We start from the raw sequence: 21,014 nt of genomic DNA, 5'->3' as shown, positions 1-21,014 counted from the left end.
TTAATTCTTATATATCCTCCCGTAGTTTGTAATATCGGAAACTAAAAGGATATTTGATTGGTTTTTACATGTTACAACCATGTTCTTTTTTCGATTATATCCTTTTTATCCTCAACAAATGTTTTGGAACGCTCTAGTTCCTTCTAAGATGAAGCTCTTTGTTTGAACTGCTTTTCACTGAAAACTAGACATAAATGACTTCCTTCAACTTCTATTTTTATATGGGTTTGTTTCTCCAGATTCTTGCGTAATGTGTCTTAAAGGAGAAGAAACACATAAATATTTGTTCCTTCACTGTGAGGTGGCATGAAAATTGTGGATATATGTTTTTAATATGTTTGGTAATATAATTGTCTCCCACGGTGGAGAGTTTCTTTTCTACTCATTGTACAAGTGTCAAGGAAGAATGCTAAACCTTTATAGACGGGTATCCTATTTGCTTGTCTTATGGTGCATTTAGCTAGCTCGAAACTCGGAGAATATTTAATAAATAGTACTCATTACTTCCTGAGTTGTGGGATATCGCGACCTTTTTGGGATCCTTATAAACTGAAGGGCATGGTCGCTACCAGGATTATAGCATTGCCAATCTTCCATAAAATTGGAAAATCATAATTCATGATAGATAGCTCAGTTTGTTGCTTTGAAAGGGCTTTCTTTTTTTCTATTTTTATTTTTCTTTTTATTCCTTTTGAATGATGTCTCATTCTCATTTCTTTTATCTTCCTTTCTCTGGTCTTTATAAGTTCTTTTATCAATTTTTTTTTTACAGCCATATACACTTGGTTGATACTCGGATAATTACTGGTCTCACTTAGTGTCTACAAGTTTCCATCAGCAAAATGAAAAATAAAAAAAGATATTGACAGTGAGATTTTATCTCCAGGAAGTAGCTGAAACTTTTGGGCAGTATAAGATATCATGGTCGGTTAAATTTGTTAGACGGCTTGATGTGAAAAATTACTTCTCCAAAGAAAGGATTCCAAGTGTTCAAGAGTAATTCCGTGTTAAGTAATATATTTTGTGTGTGCATATAAATATACATAAACAGATAGAATAATTGTTGCTATGAAAGTTGTTTTACAACTTCAATTTGTCTTGTTACAGAAATTCACGCATCCGGACGGGCCTCTTAACAGCATTTGTAAAACCCTGTGCATTTACAAGGCAAAAGAAAAAGAATCAGCACTACTACAATTTATCCAGCTCTTCAAATTAATCTTGTCCGCTGTACTCATGTTACAACAGATAAACATGGATAGAAATGGAATCAAGATTTCGGTCAAGTGTTGACACCCTAACTAAAATCTAGTGGCCACATTACGCAAAAGTTACAAACCTTTGCTCCTGCCAATTTAAGGTAAAGAAATATGAAGGACAGTAATTTGATTCCACATAAATGAAACCAACTTTCATTTCCACCATGAAATTCTATTTGCCACAGACTATTTGCAAAGTGAATGCAGAGTATTATTTTCAATCTCAGACAGACAAACTTAACAGCAACCATTTCCAGTATGAAACATTGTATTAGCAGTCATCAATTATGCTGCATGCATCTGCTAATCTCATATGATTAAACAAGAGATCTTTTTTTGCCAACAAAGGAGATAATCTTATAATGAGAAATATGCGAGGGATTTGAAAATGGTTTGTATAATGAGGAGACTCATAAACTGTCCACAGGCTCTTTTAGTTTTCCAAGTCTGCAGCATAAAGGTAAAATGTTTTCTACCCAACATCTTCCGAGAGCTAGTATAGCCACTGAAAATGCCTCCCAATTTCTAAGAACATGCTTAAGATTCTGGAATGCCTAAACTTTAGACTTTACCAACTGTTTTCACTCTGGAGAGAAAAACCTTAACTGTTTGTTACGATAAATAATAATAGTAACGACAGAGAATAAATGGACTTAGTTAGCAGCAATAAGGAGAATCACAAACAGAAAGAAAAAGGGAGAGATATTTGAGAGAGAAAAAAGCCAGTGGGCAGCTAAAATTATCAAGCAGGGGCTTGATTCATCTGACATGACAATCAGAAGATAAAAGAGAGAATAATTCTCCACTTAAATTTTATTAATTCTCAAAAAAACTGGACCATACAACAGTACTGCTCTCCTTTTGTACTGGCTAATCCTAAACAGGGGAATAGCAACACAAGACCACCTGAATAAAGTGAAAAGTATATTCTGTAAGTAATTCTTTTCCAGTCCAAGGTTTGGGATCTAGTCATGGGTCTATCCACGGTAAAATCTAGCAGAAAGCTTGAAGCTTGTTTAATTTTGGCCTTAAGACCAATCATTAGGACTCATCATAGAGCCTTCAGTCTACAAGAAATCTAGCAGACCACCTGAACAAAGTGAAAAAAGTATTCTGTAAGTAATTTTTTTCCAGTCCGAGGTTTGGAATCTATTCATGGGTCTAGTCACAGTAAAATCTAGCAGAAAGCTTGAAATTTGTTTGATTTTGGCCTCTAGGATCTATTATTAGGACTATCATAGAGCCTTCAATCTACTAGAATCAGATACCTGAAAACATTTTTTTTTTCTTGACAAATTATTGACACATTAGCTTCCATTAATATAGGGAAGACTATAGCATCGTCTCCCTAATTTTGAGGATCTTTAGTTGATCCTATTACTCTAATGAACGTAAAATAATTCCTATATTACCTTATTCCAACTCTTAATTTTAAAGGGGAAAATTACCATTTTGGTTCTCAAACTATGGCTCAAAATAAAAGTTAGTTTTAAAAATATTTTTCATTACAATCTACTCCACGAACTTCTGGATTTGTTTCAAGTATCTATTCGACCGAATGTTATCAGTTTTACAAATGACAAAAGCAAGAGGAACTTATGCCTTGTTGGGAGTAGAATACTTTTTTTTTTAAATGAGAATAAATTTAAAAATTCATGTTAAAAAATTAACCCTTAGGGCTCATCAACAGAAAATGCACCAACCTAGAACTCCATCTCGCTTCTAACCGCCCACCTTCTCCGCAGCTCCGCTGCAGCCTTTCTCGCTGCCAGTCCTCATTACTTAGACAATGCACCAAGCATTCTACAAACCTCTGCAACCCACTGCATGTTGCTGCCATACCATCCAAACCGAACACACTACCCCTTAACACTAAAACTGCAACTTTCATCGTAAACACCTCAAGCATCACCAGTTTCTCCAGCCTGAGCAGTAGCTTCTTGACCAGTCTTCCCATAACATACTCTTTTAATAAAATGACCAGTTAGATTTTTAAGAATAAAATAAAAAGTTTTCTTTTAAAATTTAAAGCTATTTCCTTTCCCCTGCTTTTCTCCCAGTTAGGAAGAAAGAAAAGATGAAATTTTTAAGTGAAAAGGAGGGGTAAACACTATCCCTCTTTTCTGTACTAATTATTATTTTTTATTCCAAGAAGTTAAAGAAAAGTGAGTACAGAAGGATAAATATGGTCTTATACAATATTATTAAATTTTTGTATAGTCCATGTATACTACTATTAATGTATTCTTTATCAGGTTTTTATACTTAACCTTGTAAACTATAAATAGCATAGTTATCGAGTCAATAAGAATCACCAAAAAAGCATGTCTCTTTACACTTGTTTATGCTATTAGAGCAGAAGTTATCATCAAAGACCTGAATTTTTCTCTCCCCTAATGCTGCAATCATGACTCTTTCTTCCTCCATTATAGCCGATTCATCCTCCTCTTCTTTCCTTCAATTTTCATGTCCCTGACATCCATTTTTGGACCTTCAATCATAAAAATCTATACCATAAACAACTCGATTCCACAAATTACTTGGTTTAGAAATCTCTTTTTCTTCCTATCTTTCAAGGCCATGATGTCCTCTCTCATGTCGATGGGTCAAATTCTGGTCCAGTGAAAACGGGGATTGACAATGGCAAGCAGCTCTCAAATCCAGAAGCTCTTCTCTAGAAATAGGACAATTCTCTCATTCTCTCTTGGATCCAAACTCAATTTTTGTTTTGACTAAACAAAACAGTTATGTATTACTTGACAATCAATTCCAATTCGAATCGACTAATCCGGTATATTTTCCACATTCATAGGAGTTCCTCTATGTTTCTGCTTTACGAATATGATATTTTCTGGGCATTTCTAATAAAATCAAGTGCTATTCCTATTTTGGCACTTCTAATTTCCGGAGTTTTAGCTCCAATTAACAAAGGCCCAGAAAAACTGTCTAGTTATGAATCGGGTATAGAACCGTCTCTTTGGATATTTGTGGAGTCCTCCCTTCTCGAAAGGAAGAACATGAAATTCTTCTTCTTTTCTGCAGGGATTAAGAAATTGGATTTAGCCATAAGAAAAATGTTTGGCTGATAAATAACTTACTTCTTGGTCTCCAACCCCCTCAATCACTATTAATACCTCGACCAGTGCAATAAGACATGCCTATTTATTAATCTCTTGACTCAAAGCAGGAATAGGTTTGAAAAATGATCTTAAAGTGTCTAGAATTGGGCCAAGAGGGTTTCTTAACGCCTTTTTTCTTTTCTCATTGCAATTATTTCACAAATACTTATCATGGTAAAGAAGAGATGAGACAAGCACATTTGGACTTTGATATACATATCATACTATCAATTTAACGCGCTCATTTAAAAGTGATAAAATATGTTTAAACAGTATTGGTCTTTAATGCATCGGGTTTAAATATGAGGTTGTAATGTGCAAATACTATTTTTGTAATATTTTCATTTTATGATTGGTGAAATGAAAATTGCAAAAGTTTGTCTATATAAAACGCGGTTATGATTCCCGAATTACAAAATTGTCATTTTATTTTTTTGAAATCCCATCATAAAAAATAAAAAAAAAAATTAGTTTTTAGGCACCATGTTAATTCAGAAGATTTTACCACCGACCGCGAACAATTCTTTCGCGATAGATTCAGATACGCTTTAGCTTACATTTCTCATTAATTAAATATGAGATTATATGTTTTGTTTTTATAAATTTACGGATTTAAAAAGAATTTTTATTTCAACAATTAGTATTAGTGACATTTCTCTATTGAATTTTTGAGAAAAAATTTTTTACTTTGTAATTTTAAATTTTAGATTCATAATTTTAGATTTTGAATTTTATTTTTGTTGGACTGAATTATATATGCAGAAATATATGCAAAAGAAATATATATATATGCAGAAGTTTAGAATTAAATATGTATATATATATATGTATGTCTATTGAGGATATATATATATATATATATGAAGCAGAAAAACAAGAAAGAAAAGCAGCAGCCGACCGCCGCTACATGAAGAAGAAAGGCCGGTGATCACGCGACCGTTCGGCAGCCAAAACGGCTGCCGAATCTTGTGCATAACGGTTGGAAATTTCCAGCTGTTACTGTAGCATTTATTTTGCAGACGTTACAGGCTGCATGAGGAAGGAGGAGAAGAAAAAAAAAAAGAAAAAAAGAAAGTTTTGGCCTGCTTGGATTTTATTGTTGTGTTTTAAATTTTAAATTATGTGGGCTTGGTCCACAAGAAGGAAAGAATAGGAAGAAAAGAAAGAAAAGGAAGAAAAGAAAGAAAGGAGAGGCCCATTTGGGTGGGCCAAAGCCCAGGCAGTTTTTGGCTAGGCCAACCCGGCTCAGGACCGATCCTGTGTTGACCGGACCCAGTCAACGCTTGACCCGACTTGATCAACGGTCAACTTTTGACAAAAAAAATATTTTTGGTCATTTTGTTGTTGATTTTCTTACTAATTCAATTTAAATTTGGTTTTAATTTTAATATTGGTATATGCATATACATATTGAAATAAATTAATTTACACATGTTACTAAAGTGACATCTTTTATGGATAATTTATTTATTACATAGTGTAAATAGTTGTATACGTGTAATTTATGTGAACACTAATCGGTCCAAAAAAATATTAATATTTAACATTATTGTATTCCATTTTTGAAGTAATGAATACGTGACAGTTATTCAGTACAACATGTAAACTTTAAATCGACCCAAATGAAGATTTATTATTTGATGTGTTTCTAATGTCTGTATTTAATTACTGTTACAGGGTATCACTTACAAGTTAATATTCTGTTCAAAGATAAAATATTAATGGAGTGCTCGATACCTTAATATAGGAATATACATTTATTTGAAATTCATTATTAAATTTTATGATTTACAATTTTATGTGAGTATTAATTAATTTTTTTTTTATGTTCTCTGTTCAACTTCATTTTTTACTGAAAGTATCACTGCGAATGTTAATTGCATCTCAATGTTAAATGGCATAAACTTCAAGCAATGGAAGAATAGTGTTCGACTTGTGCTTGAAATTATGGATCCGGATTGGGTTTTACGGGTTGATCAAGTCAATCCAATTACTCCTAACAGTACCTCTGAGAAAAAGGAGTTTGAAAGATGGGATCGGTCAAACCGTATACGTATGTTGGTTGTGAAACAAGTTATTCTAGAGGTTTTTCGAAACACTATGTCCGATGAGATCACAACAGTTAGAGATTTTTTTCATTCTTTATAACAACATTTCACCATAAGTGATAAAGGCAAGGCATATACACTTCTATCGACTCTTGTTTCCATGAGATATAAGGCAAATAGAAACATCAGAGAGCACAAAATGAAAATGTCACATGTGCATGCAAAACTTAAGGCACTTAGAGTGTAATTGTCAGAAGAAATACTTGTGTACTTTGTTTTGATTTCTCATCCATCATAGTTCAATCATTTTAAGCTAACATACAACTGTCAGAAAGAATCCTGAAATCTAAAAAAACTCATTTCACATTGTGTTCAGGAAGAGGAAATGCTCAAGTCTGAGAGGACAGAGAGTGCTCATTTCGTAATGATATCAAAGTATAAAAAGAACAAGAAAAAAACAAGTAAATCTGTTGCGGTTCTAGTACAACAGAAGAAGCAACAAAAGGTTCAGACCGAAAATGTATGTTTCTTTTGTATAGCCCTGGGACACCAAAAAAAACAATGCACTAACTATCATGCGTGGTGCACAAAGAAATGTATGCTTTTTAATTTTGTTTGTTTTGAAGTTAATTTAACTTCTGTGCCTACACACACCTGGTGGATAGATTCTAATGCCACAACTCACATCAATGTGTCTAGGCAGGGTTGCCTCCATTGCCGCAAGCCAAATAATGGTGCCAGATTTATTTATATGGGCGATGACAAACCCGTCGAGGAGGAAGCAATTGACAAATTTAAATTATTGTTAAGGACTGAATTTTATTTGGATTTAGAAAAAACTTTTATTGTACCGTAATTTAGATGAAATTTGATTCTGTTTTTATATTGACCAAATTTGGTTATTCATGTTTATTTGGCAATGAAAAATTTAATTTTTTTCTTAATTCAAATTTAGTTGGTTCTACTTTTTTATCAGCGCATGATAATCTTTATTTACTTGATACAGTTGTTTCTTATAATGAATACTTGCATGTTAGTACAAGAGGTGTAAAGAGAAAATTAACCAAAGAGAATTTCGTTTCATTATGACACAAGAGATTATGCCACATCTCCCAAAGGAGAATTGAGAGGCTTGTGTCAGATTGAATTCTAGATCCTTTTGATTTTACAAATTTTGACATATATGTCTATTGTATCAAGGGGAAACAGACAAACATTAAAAGACTAGGTGCCAACAGGACTATGAACGTATTAGAACTCATTCATACAGATATTTGTGGACCATTCCCTACGAGTTCTTGGAATGGTCAACAATATTTCATAATGATCATAAATAATTATTCAAGATATGGATACCTATATCTCATTCATGAAAAGTTTCAGTCCCTGAATGTGTTCAAAAATTTTAAAATAGAAATTGAGAAACAACTCAATAAAAAGATTAAGATTGTTAGATCTGACCATAGTGGTGAATACTATAATAGATCTGACGGTTCAGGTGAACAGCATCCAAGGCCATTTGCTCGCTTCTTAAAGGAATGCGGTATCATCCCACAGTACACCATGTTAGGTTCTCCTAACATGAATGGTGTTGCTGAAAGGCAAAACAGAACACTTAAGGATATGGTAAAAAGTATGATTAATTATTCTACTTTACCTGAATCACTCTAGAGAGAAACATTAAAGATCACAATATATCTACTCAATAGAGTTCCAACTAAAACAACTACAAATACCCCTTATGAGTTTTGGACAGTCAAGAAGCTTAATTTGAGACATTTGCACATTTGGGGATGTCTAACTGAGATTAGACCTTATAGGCCATATGAAAAGAAACTGAACTCTAGGACTATTGTTGCTATTTTGTTGGTTATTCTGAGCGATTCAGGGATTACAAATTTTATGATCCTACTATTAAGATAATTTTCGAAACAGAAAATGCCCAATTCTTTGAGAATGTTGAGCTTGCGGGGGAAAAAAAGAGTTCGAGACCTTATCTTTGAAAAAGAATGGTTCAATATTCCTATTCCCTCAGTTGCTCTTAACAATTATTAGAATTAGATTCTTATACCTAACATTGTTCAAAAAACAACTCGAGATCAAGACAATATCATAGTATCTCCTACTTCTGTTTAGGAAACTGTTCCTGAAGTACAAACTTCACACCCTCAAGACTTTATGCCATTAAGGAGATCCACCAGAGAGAGAAGAAGTGCAATTCCAGATAATTATATTGTATATCTCCAAGAACATGAGTTTGACATTAGTACAATAGAAGATGATCCTATCAACTTCCGTCAAGTTATGAAAAGTTCTAATTTTCAAAAGTGGATTGATGTCATGAATGAAGAGATAAAGTCCATGAAGGACAATAATATTTGAGATATTCTCCCATTGTCTAAGGATGCAATATCCATTGGTTGCAAATAGATATTTAAAACGAAAAGGGATTCGAAAGGTAATGTGGAGAGGTACAAGACTCGTCTTGTTATTAAGGACTTTACATAGAAAGAAAACATCGATTATAAAAAGACTCTCTCTCCGGTTTCGTCGAAAAACTCTTTGAGAACTATAATGGCTTTAGTGACACATTTTGATCTTTAGTTACATCAGATAGATATTAAGATAGCATTTTTCAATGGTGACATTGATGAGATGATTTACATAGTGCAATTAGAAAACTTTGTATTCAGAAATGGATAGCAAATGGTTTGCAAATTAAAGAAATCCATTTATGCACTTAAGCACCTTAGTGGAACATCGTGTATACCACAAGTTTAGTGAGAGTAAGTATATTTTTCTTCTTTTATATGTCAATGACATATTACTTGTTAGTACTGATATAAGTTTATTACACGAAATCAAGAAATTTCTGACAAAGAAATTTGATATGAAAAATCTTGAGAACGCCTCTTTTGTATTAGGAATTTAGATACACCGGGATTGCTCTCGTAGTATTCTTGAATTATCACAAAAAAATTATATAAAAAAGGTTTTGAAAAGTTTTGGCATGCAGGATTGTAAACCAGTTGACTCCCTTGCATTTAAAGGAACAAGCTTACTCTGAGTTAATGCTCCAAGAATGATTTAGAGATTACGGAGATACAAAAGATTCTTTATGGTTCAACTGTAAAAAATCTTATATATGCACAAACCTCTACGCGTTCGGATATTGCGTACATTGTTGGAATTTTGCAATCCAAGTATGGATCATTGGAAAGTAGCCAAACGTATCATGTGGTATCTACAGAGAACAAAATGGTATATGCTCATATACAGTAGTCAAATAAGATGAAGATCATTGGTTATTCTGATTCTGATTTCACCGGATGTCAAGACAGTAGAAAATCTACATGATGTTATATTTACTTGCTTGCTGGGGGAGCTATTTCCTAAAAGAATGCTAAACAAACACTTGTAACCTCTTCTACTATGTCAGCAGAGTTTATAACTTGTTATGAGGCATTCAATCATAGAATATAGCTGCAAAATTTTGTCACTGAACTGCATATTGTTGATAGCATAGAAAGATCATTAAAGATATTTTGTGACAATAAGTCTGTAGTTATGTATTCTAACAACAACAGAAGCTCGATGAAATCAAAATATATAAATATCAAGTTCTTCGTTGTTAAAGAAAGAGTTTAAAGTAAGCAGATATCGATAAAACACATTGGAACAAACTCCATGATTGCGGATCCGCTCATTAAGGGATTACCACCTAAGGTCTTTCATGAGCACACTGCTCATATGGATGTTGAATCCCCAGATGATGTGTAGTTTCAGTGGGAGTCTTGTACTATAGTTGCATTTATTTTGTAAGACATGTCACAAACTTTGTATTTTGGTTTTTGTTTATGTATATATATGGTTTCATTCCAGTTTTTGTGTTTTAGTTTTGTTTATATATATTATTTCTGAATTTTCTTATAGTTGATTCACTAAGATTAAGGTAAAACTAGTTGGAAATAAGCATGCTTAGATCACATAGCATATAATTTCTATGCTACACATCCATATTTGATCTATGTCATTCAATTATACCGATATACGTAACCATTGATGGCATTAGCTACGTTACCTGCAGTGAAGACCGCTTTAATCTTATGTCTTTATGATCGATGGACAGGATTGTTTGGTGATACATTCATGTATTGATAGCACAGTTCTGAGTAATTAAGCTGTCACATAAATCTCAAGTGAGAAATTATTGAGTTTTTTCTAACATGTGGGCTTAATATGAGGTTTGGTATGCATATCAGGCTATCAATTTAATGAGCTCGTTTAAAAGTGATCAAATATAGTTAAACAATAGTTGGTCTTAATGCATCGGGTTTAAGTATGAACTTGTAATGTGCAGATATCATTTTTGTAATATTCTTATTTTATAATAGGCGAAATGAAAATTGAAAAAAATTGTCGATATAAAAGGCGGTTATGGTTCCTGAATCACAAGGTTGCCATTTTATTTTTCTAAAATTCTGTCATCAGAAAAAAACTAATTTTTAGGCCCAGTGTTGATTCGAAATATTCTACTGCCGAACGCGAACAATTCTTCCACGATAGATTCAGGTATGCTTACATTTACATTTTTCATTAATTTAGTACGAAATTGTATATTTAATTTTTACTAATCTATAAATTTGAAAGAATTTTTATTCCAACAGTTGGAGTCAGCAACTCTACTAGATTTCCTTCATCTGGGATCCTGGGAAAGAGAATTAAGTTGGCCCTTGCAAACAACTTGATGTACCAATCATAACACCCCAATTGACTAGTTCTTTCGCTTTTCCCACGATTCTCTGTCTTGAAACTTCAATTTTTTTTGTAACTTGAATGATAGAGATTCAAGTTAGAGAAACTAATGAACTCAGTTCCATGTTTAAGTTTATTACAATTATTTTAACCTTCCCAACAGCCTAATTTATAGGGTATGGACCCTTGATTCATCGGGTATCTATACTTGTAATCTTTTTTCAATCATATAACAAAGAACCAAAATGTTATCAAACTACCTTTACCAAGGCTTTCTGGCAAGTCAAGGTTCCTTCGAAGGTAAGTGCTTTCATATGGACTATAATTCTGAACCGACTTAACACTAACGAGTCGCTGTAAATTCGTAAGCCTAACCAAACTTTATTGCTTGAGATGTGTGTTATGTGCCACAAGAGCACGCAAACACATTCTCATCTCTCTTTGCATTGCGGAGTGGCATGAAAATTATTGGCAGACTCTTTGACACTTTTAACCTACTATGGGTTACTCCTCCTTTGGATTGTGTCATCAATACAATTTTGGTGCTTCAGGGTTAAGATTAATGCCAGACCGTTATAGAAAGCAGCGTTGTTTGTGTACAAGACAGACTTTTCACACATTCTCCTAGGGAGTTCTTTTACGATCAATTCCAAGTCCCTCCGGTTTTTGGACTATTTCGACAGAGAGAAACGGGCGGGTATTTGGAGACTGCTCTTTGCACTAACCTCATCTTGAGAAGATGATTTTTCTGGCTTCCTCTGGTGCTAAGGCTCATGGGAACTACTCTGATATTTCCTTCACTATCCTTCCTAGGAGCTGGGATGTTACAGTCACGTGATTTGTTTTCTTCTTGATTCTTTTTGTATTTTTTATTTGATATCCTTTTGCCCCAGCTGGACATCTTATCTGCTGTTCTTTTTGTAATTCTTCTTTCTTGATCTTAATAAATTTCTTTTCCTATAAATAAAAAGGGGTACAAGTGTGGATTTATTTTCCCTGAACAATTAACCCAATTAATTGTTTATGGAGTTCTACTTTTCTTGGCAGCTTATAAATAAACCAAATCATGCACTCTCTTTTACCATACGGAGTTTACATAAATTATTTTTAAACCTACTGTTTCTTCATATCTACCTACCTATGTTTCACTAGCTTTCTGTCTGTCTGCAGCCTTCTCTAAAGATCTGGGCGGGTATTCTGACAGTGGTAGTATTTACAAGTATAATCCTGATTGTGTAAAAAATTTTTACAAATGTGATAATAAGAGAAAGTGACATACCTCATTAAATTTGAAGAGAAGAGGATGCAAATTTTTCCCAAAGGTTGATGTCTTCTGTGTGGCATTATCTGCATCCTTAGAACCTTTGCAGGGTTTCTTAAACCTGGCATATGATGAAGAAAACAGATCGGGAACCAAAAGGAAGATAAGAATGTATTAAAATAGTCAAGTAGCTTAGGCGTGTTAACCCTACATGATTTCATTCATTACTGGGTACAGCATGACTTCTCAAAGACCAGCAAAGGATTTAGAAGCCATCCAAAAAAAAAAAATTGTACCAAAAAGAATTGCTTTGAGAACACAACTAAGCAAAGCAGGAAATATGCCTTGAGATTGGCTTTGAGATGGCCTTGAGATAAATACAAGAAACAATGTCTCCACCATGTTTAGAGATTGGCCTTGAGATAAAATAGACTCTCAAGTTCACGTTATCTTCATGTACGACAGTATTCAACATGCACAATGCTCTGACCAGACCGTTATCAGATCAGATTTCATACAGTTAAGTGTACAAAGATAGATAATAAATGCATATTATAGATGAGAATAACTATCAATCCTTGTTTACAGCCCATAAAATTAAAAAAAAACCCTGAAGCATATATTTCCAAAAACAAATTTCCAGGTAAGAAAAATCATTATCGTTCACATCAATTATCAGTTTAGGTTGCCAGTATAGATATAATTAGCTGAAAGAGATTTAGATTTCTGCTATAAGTCACAGCAGAAAATATTAAGTGCTCTTCCATCGCATAAGTCCAATTTTCATCTTTAATTTTCTGATGCAGATAAAGAGACAAATAAAAGAAACCATTTAGAAAAACTTTTAAAGGTAACAGAAAGTATATTACCTGTCAAAGTAATTGGAAGAGCCACCAGAAGGCTTCTTCATCGGGACATTTCTACTAGGAACCAAAGTTGATAAAACTGTGGACGTACTTGGATCACCTTCCCTTGCTGACCTAATCTTTGCATTGTCCTTGCTCTCCGCTTGTGCAGTTGCAGAATCAACTTTGGTAGACTGGCCCCGCACCAAATCCTGGTTTCCCTTGTTGCTGCCATCAGTTAAATTAGCAGATCTTCCTTGCAAAATCTTTTGGTTTTCAACCTGGAAATGAAAAATAAAAATCCATAATAAGTAAATCAATCTGCATATAGGTAAGTTTGGTAATCTCAGGTGATAGACCCACAGAAGGATTATATGCAACTTTTGGAATTTATAAGATTAAATATGACTATGTGATATAGAACTACCAAACACGAAATAGCTGGAAAAGAAAAAAAAATCAGCAAGTCAATGGAAGATTAAACAAAAAAATCTACTAATATAGCATTTTGTGATGAAGGACAAGTAGCAATTAAAGTAACTTGTCTTACAAATACTTTAGAAATAGAGAATTTGGGTGAAACTGAAAAATATAGATAGCCCAGAGGAAATGACAGATCAAGGTGAAGAATTAGAGAAAGTAGAATGAATGAGATATGTTATATAGAATAGCAACCAAAAAAACAAACACAAAATAGAGAGTAAAAATCTAAAAAAAAATTAAATATTTTAATGTCTAAACAAACCTAAATAATTTAAAAATAAAAAATAATAATAATTATAAAAGATTTCTAAATTACAATATTCTTGTTCTATATCATTCTGCCCCACTTGGTAAAAACTCGATTACGAGTTTTGAAATGGCGGACCATCAAGATACGAAAGGCTCAAACATGCTCGTCAACATTTTAGAAAGTTGAAGTTTTTGATAATCTCCATAGAAAAGTTGAAAGTTAACTAAAATTACAGATCCTTTGGGATCATAAAACGAATGAGGTAAAATAAAATTATCCTTATAAATCTATTTAATGCAGTTATTATGGAGGAGAAGCACTTCAATAACAGTAGGTAGAACAAGAATGTTGAAAGAATACACAAATCCACATTAGTAGGCAGAACAATCGAGAGATATAAAGCGAGACTAGTAATAAACGATTATACACAAACATACGGGATAGATTACTAGGAGACATTCACACCAATAGCTAAGATGAACACTGTGGGAAATGTTGCTGCTTGTTCATTTTGATTAAAACTACAACAATTTGATGTAAAAAATATTTTCTTACATGGAGATTTAGAAGAAGAAATCTACATAAATATCCATTATTTTTTGACAGAAAAGTAGAACTAAATAAAGTATATAAACTAAAAAAGTCTTTGTATGAACTCAACAACAGTCAAAAGCATGGTTTGGCAGGTTTGCAAAGATGATGATAGATATGAGATTTAAGTAGACTCAAGAAGATCATACTCTGTTCATCAAACACTCAAGGATGAGGGAGTTAAAGTTCTCCTAATATACATAGATGACATTATTATACTAGTCTATGAAAAAAAATCTGACACCAAAACAGTGGTTGACAAAAGAATTTGAAATCAATGAACTTAGTAAATTAAAATATTTTTAAGAATTGAAATCACCTACTCAAAATGCGGGATTTTTATTTTTCAACTGAAATACATTCATAACTTGTTGAGGGGCACCGTCAAGTTAGCATGCAAATTCACTAGCACCTCTATTGATGTTAATCACATATTATGAATAATAAAAGAAGATAGGCCAGTAAATAAGGAAATATATCAGAAATTAGTTGGGAGATTGATATATCTATCCCACACGAGACCAAATATTGTCTATGCAATGAGTGTTATAAGTCAATTCATGTGCAGTTCAAAAGAAGTGCACCTACAAATAGCGTACAAAGTACTACATCATCTTAAAGGATCATCTGAAAAAGAAATTATGTTGAAGAACCATAAACTACTCCTAAAAGTCTATATTACTACAGATTATATAGGGTCAATCGTAAAAAGAAGGTCTACCATAGAATACCATCTCTTCCTCAGGGACCACCTAATCATGTGGAGAAATAAGAAAGAAACGTAGTTCCGAGATCAAGTGCAGAATCAAAATTTCAGATATTAACACAAAGAGTATGTGAACTATTATGGATAAAAAGAATTTTGAAAAATTTTAGAATCAAATGGAAAAACCCTATGTGCCTGTACTGTGATAGTAAATCGGCATAAACATAGTTCACAATCCGATACAACACGAGTGGACCAAACACATCGAGAACAATAAAGATTTTATCAAGAAAAACTTGATAACAGCCTGACATGTACTTCATAAAAGTCTATCAATTCTCAATTGGTAGATATGTTAACTAAAGTCTTAATCAATCCAACATTTCAAATCTTATTGACAAGTTGGGGATGGACAACATTTATTCCCAGTTTAAAGAAGAATGTTAAATAAAAGATAAATTAGGTTAAAAGGCATAAGAGTTTATTATACTTTTTGTGACTAATTATAATTTATTGTTCTTTCCTTTTCTATTGTAGAAAACCTATATATATAAAGTTGTAATATTCAATAAAATAGACATCAACCATTTTTAATGCTTACCAAGAGTACAAATGCAAAAAATATAGGCATTGAGAAACATATAACTCACCTCATGCACCAAAATCTGCTTCATTGCTAAGGCAAGTACATAATGATTAGATTTATAGCCCTGTTTAGTCCCAGGAAAAGGATTTACGAGTTACACAATAGTTTAAGGTAGGAAATAATATAACAGACAATAAGGAGAAAGAACTCAAACCTTAAAATTAATGAAGTCACTAATAGGGGGATCAAACGTCAGTGTCAAGGTATCAGTAGCCATTTCCTGTCTGAGATTACTGGATAGGGAATCAGATTTCACATTCTTATAGGTTATCGAATAGGAAACCATTGTACTAACTAACTGATCCAGATCGTTCTTCTCCTTTTCTGAAAGTAAGTGCAAAGCCACCTGAAAGGAAAAATCACAAAAATGGTCCAAATGATCCAGCATGAAGAAATGTAGCTTCTACAACATGGACATATTCAATATATATATGGAACACAAAATGAAATGTCAAAGGAGGTAAAACCAAAAGGAAAAGAAATGGACAATTGGAGAAATTTATTAAAAAAATAAAAATACGAATAAAAAGTTCAAACTGAATCAACTTACTGGCCTTAGACTTGATGGTGAAAGAATATGCAGTAGAGGAGATATAGAATCCTCTACAAAAGAATTAGTTGACAAATGCCTTCCAATATATGGTGGAATGTTGTTGTGCCAAGACCTTAAAATATCCATCTTTTCCATCAACGTTGTTCGATATCTGAGGTTTTGCATAAGATCTGGAAATCAGAAATTATGAATCTCCAATGCTCTAGGTGAAATCAAAGGGCATCCAAAGATGAAATCAAGGAATACCTTTGAAAAGACTTTGGCCACTCAATATTTGGTTTTGGAACTTGGGATACTAAATGATGTATAGAAATTGCAAGTGCAGGACGATAAACTGCAGTAATAAAGGGAAAGAATTTATCATACACTTCATAGTAATTTCCTCAAGAATTGGAAACAGTGAGATGTGGAAAGCTGCAAGTCTTTACCACAAAGAGACATCTGCTGCGTCCGCATAATATATCGTTGCAGAAGATCAAAAGTGCCGAGATAATTCAAGCACTTAATCTTCATATACACAAATAGATTATAATATCATTTTTAACAATATAATCAACTAATTCAAAATTAAATAGTTACATAGACAACAAGATGTAAATGAATGTAGTTAAAGCTTACTGTCTTCTGCATCATCGGATTATGATATTGAAGCTGCAAAATGTTTTCATGGATGCCATCGAAAATCACATCATAATCACCACTGCATTTTATCGGACCACTTTAGCCGAAAGGTGAGGATTTCAAATGAAAATAATAGTATATGAGGTGGAGGGGTTGTTATATTATGTTTATAGGAAGTAGTTACCAACCGGTTGGATATGAGAGAGTATAAAAAATCAAATTCATAGGAGTTGCTGTAACTATCATTGGAATTTTTCTCTTGCTTCTTCTTCTTTCTCTTTTGGAAGATCTGAACAGAACATCATTAGAAAATATAAATATGAGAGAAATGGATGATAAAGTAGCTAAACCAGCACTCAGAAGTTACAATACATTACCCCTTTCAAGATATCAAAAACGCTTCTTGACATATCCTTCCGACCAACCACCTGAGAACTAACCTCCAACTGCAAAAATGAAATATGTTACAGTTTGGAAATTAAACATCAATTAGAAGAACTGAAATATTTTGTAAATGACAAAAAAAAGGTATTGAAGATTTCCCAAAAGAAATGTCCTTCAGCAAGTTGCAAAAGGGGAAACCTTTGTAACAGAAAATGTAAAAGTACCCAAAATAAAGATACAATAAATATAAAGGAACGGAGACTTCCAAAAAGAAATGTAACATTCATCAATATTTGCCAAATGGCCAAACAAGGTTAAAAAATGTGAAAAAGTTTCATTTTTCAACGGATTAAAACTCCCTTGCAACTTCTGATTTTCTAGTCTTGAAATTAAAAAAAAAAAAATAGGGAGGCAACTAGCTGGCAATGTTTTCTCATGAAAAAAATTTTATATGTTCACATCTCTAGTTGAACATAATTAAATTGTGTAAGTGAAAATGAAGACCGTCACCTATTTGTGAACTGCAAAACAAGCTTCTTGAATGTGTCAAATACCATATAAGAAACTAATTAACAAATACAGGTACAATTTGTGACCAATTTCAATAAGTGCATGTCCTTGTCTCATCAAACATGCAAATATCACTTCTGAATTGATAGCTTTCACCACATGTCTTGTAATTGAAGTCATGGTATTATGTTCAACAAGAAAAATCTTGCACAACCATGTGTTAAATAATACAATTAAACCGAATTTCTTAAAAGTTTAAAGTAATAGAAAATGATTTAATATAGTACTTATACATTAAAATGTCCCCACATGACCTAGTTATTTGTTAGACTATTTATATAATAACATACAAATATTAAATATTTATTTGATTATTGATATTCAGCATCTCCAATTTTTGGTTCTTAATAATTTTCTTCTAATATTGTGTTCGAGTTATCGTTTTCTTACATAAGAGCTAACTTGTACTGAAATGAACTACTACAAATAAGGGGCAACAAAAGTTCCAAACAGTAGACCTCTAGCTCTGAGACCATATTAAATTGTTTGCAACTAGCTATTCCAAAAGCTTTAGCTAATAATAAACAATTCCAATCCATTATTTATTAGAGTAATACCACGCAGAGGACAAAGTTCATTATCCAAAAAAGCAATCCTGGAAGGATATGTCCCTTCTGTACAAACATCCAACCATCTCTCTAGATTTTAAATGTCTTACTAAAATCCAGGATCATGTGGAGTGTAGAAGATATGCAACAGCTTGATAAAGAAAAAACTCTTACCATATTGAGGTTTTCCTTCTTCTTGTTGAGAAACTGCAGAGTATTCAAGCAAGAACGAATGTCACATTCTGTAAAGTTAAAATAACAAAGGATGAGCTGAAGATGATTAAGATGAATAGAAAAATTTGTGGTTAAGCAATTAAAATAGTTCTATGTTATATGGCCGAAGATTTAAACGATGAAGGACAGAGTCAAGTAAACAAACATATGTAATTGTAACATTCACATCAAGGCCTGGAAAATTTAATAGTACAGGTTGGAAGAACACAACTCACCAGTATAATCAGCTAGTGCCGCAAGGGCAGAAGAACTTGTTTTCATCCCTTCTTTGTTACAAATATACTTGAGCCTATAGTAAAAAAATTTCAATGAATTAGATTACAGATATAGGATCTTGAGATATGATATGTGGATTTTCTTGAATTGAGTTATGATAAAATGCAGTGACCAATTATGGTAAATGTGGCAGAAGTAACAGATTAGCTGATGATATTAGTTACATTCTGAATTGCTTTTTCCCCTCCACTCAACTTAGTAAAGCATTTCCTAAATGATTAGAGTTTCTAAACTCTTAATCTTAGCCTCCTTTATCTTCACCGGGAGATTAGTGCCTTGATCAAGGATGGACTTTGGGCATGGACCAATACCAGTACCTCTTAGCATCGGAAAAAATTCTTATCCCCCATTCCTCTCTTTATCTTTTGGATCACTTGGAAAGAGAGGAACTAAAAAAAGCTCTGAATAATCTTCTTCCAATTTTGCACCAATCAGGAGTACTCGTTTAGAATACTTTATCTTCAGTACAGAGAACACTCTCCTGTTCATGGATCACCTTTTGGTGGATGATGTAATATTGCTGATCTTTTTGACCTCTCCTCTTCCTAATCTTGTACAATGGTTGCAGCCTCTTGGTGTCCTTAAATCTTATTTTTCTTTTGTTTCCTTGAAAAAAGTTATTTGAGTTTCTAAAACTGAAGTATACGAAAACAGATCTGACATCGTTTTAGATAGGAAAAATCATGTTTTTAACACTCTCCTCCACTCCCTGCAATGAAAGAAAGAAAGTACGAACAAAATTACAGGTTAAACATGGGACACCTGTCAACAAATGTTATTGATCCTGTTTCCCCAATTTTCCCATTCAAAAACCATATCATATATTTTATTTCTCAACATTCAGTCTTCCCCATCCCTAGATAGCATGTACCTTTGTTATGTGTTTGGGATATCATTTACATTGACATAATACATTTGGAAAGAATGTATTTTATTTGTATATTTTCTTTATTTGTATATTACCCAAGGGTGGACTCATTTATAACACCTACCTTGTAAATTAATATAGTCAAAGTGAAAGCATTCTAAGAATTTTATTTAGTATCAGAGCTATCCTAGTAAATCTCTAATATGATTTCTCCCTTCGAGTCTTCTCCTTCTCTCATTTCCAGCTCGTCTCTCTCCTCAATGACCGCTGAAAATTTCCACATTTCCCTTGTTATCTCTAACATACAGAACTACGTTAGTGAAACCCTTAACTTCTCTGACCTGTCATCAAAGGTTAATCGAGTCCCCAGTCATATCAATGGCTCTAAACAAATGGATTCCTTTACATTGCAGCAAGTTAACTACCTTGTTCTCTCTTGGATTCAAACAACCATCTCTTTCAACATTCTTCGTAGTCTTCTTAACCAAACAAGAAATTACCCTCCATGTGTTGAAAGAAAGCAACCTGTCCATGAAAAAGCTCATGCTTGGCTCCTCCATCACAAATCCAAGCCGTAAAACACTCCCAAACATAACCTCACTAATGCTGCCTATTTGCAACAACTAAAAATCCTTCACAAGTCCCTGACATCCATTGATCATGATCTTTTGGAAGAGGGCCTTGTGCTTCTAATCCTTGAAGGCCTACCGGTTAAGTACAGAATTTGAGCTATTAGCCTCAGCTCCCACCAACATCTTCCCTCATTTGTCGACCTCCAGACTGCCCTTACCTACAAGAACTGAGGTTGTCCAAACATCAGAAGCCTCCCTCAACAAGAAAACAATCTGCTGTCTTTGCTTTATGTTGCTTGGAAACAGGTACCAATATCAAATATGGGTATGGATCTAAGTGTTTAGCTCACAATTTTCATAGTTAAAGATACGGGGACTCAATTAATAAGACTCCGAAAATTGATACAAGTATTTGAATTCATTTG

The 21,014-nt window shown here is 33.2% G+C and overlaps 1 protein-coding gene across 4 annotated transcripts in view; it reads right to left on the bottom strand.

Annotated features, from left to right (window-relative positions):
- Positions 1 to 924: 924 nt before the first annotated feature.
- The window catches only part of CTF18 (P-loop containing nucleoside triphosphate hydrolases superfamily protein), a 52,590-nt gene continuing 32,500 nt past the window's right edge, over positions 925 to 21,014 (bottom strand). The window contains exons 11-24 of one of the 4 annotated variants that reach the window (XR_015817682.1): positions 19,089 to 19,162; positions 18,814 to 18,881; positions 17,515 to 17,583; positions 17,326 to 17,426; positions 17,135 to 17,216; positions 16,945 to 17,023; positions 16,763 to 16,850; positions 16,514 to 16,667; positions 16,118 to 16,309; positions 15,968 to 16,027; positions 13,312 to 13,568; positions 12,461 to 12,563; positions 7,888 to 8,020; positions 925 to 1,152 (exon numbers count right to left, since the gene is read on the bottom strand). Coding sequence is in view for 3 of the 4 variants with exons in the window: in XM_088215374.1 (XP_088071500.1) it covers positions 10,539 to 10,607; positions 12,461 to 12,563; positions 13,312 to 13,568; positions 15,968 to 16,027; positions 16,118 to 16,309; positions 16,514 to 16,667; positions 16,763 to 16,850; positions 16,945 to 17,023; positions 17,135 to 17,216; positions 17,326 to 17,426; positions 17,515 to 17,583; positions 18,814 to 18,881; positions 19,089 to 19,162 (1,396 nt within the window). In the remaining variant the exon portion in view is untranslated. Of the gene's footprint in view, positions 1,153 to 7,887; positions 8,021 to 10,391; positions 10,608 to 12,460; positions 12,564 to 13,311; positions 13,569 to 15,967; positions 16,028 to 16,117; positions 16,310 to 16,513; positions 16,668 to 16,762; positions 16,851 to 16,944; positions 17,024 to 17,134; positions 17,217 to 17,325; positions 17,427 to 17,514; positions 17,584 to 18,813; positions 18,882 to 19,088; positions 19,163 to 21,014 lie in introns of those variants that run through there. The other 3 variants (XM_088215375.1, XM_088215374.1, XM_088215373.1) reach the window with 3 other exon arrangements.

The sequence above is a fragment of the Carica papaya genome, chromosome 3, assembly GCF_054855325.1.
Source record: "Carica papaya isolate Zhongbai chromosome 3, ASM5485532v1, whole genome shotgun sequence".
Taxonomy (NCBI): Eukaryota; Viridiplantae; Streptophyta; class Magnoliopsida; order Brassicales; family Caricaceae; genus Carica; species Carica papaya.
Note: the sequence above shows the minus strand (reverse complement) of the source record. Positions and strands in the feature narration are given on the sequence as shown.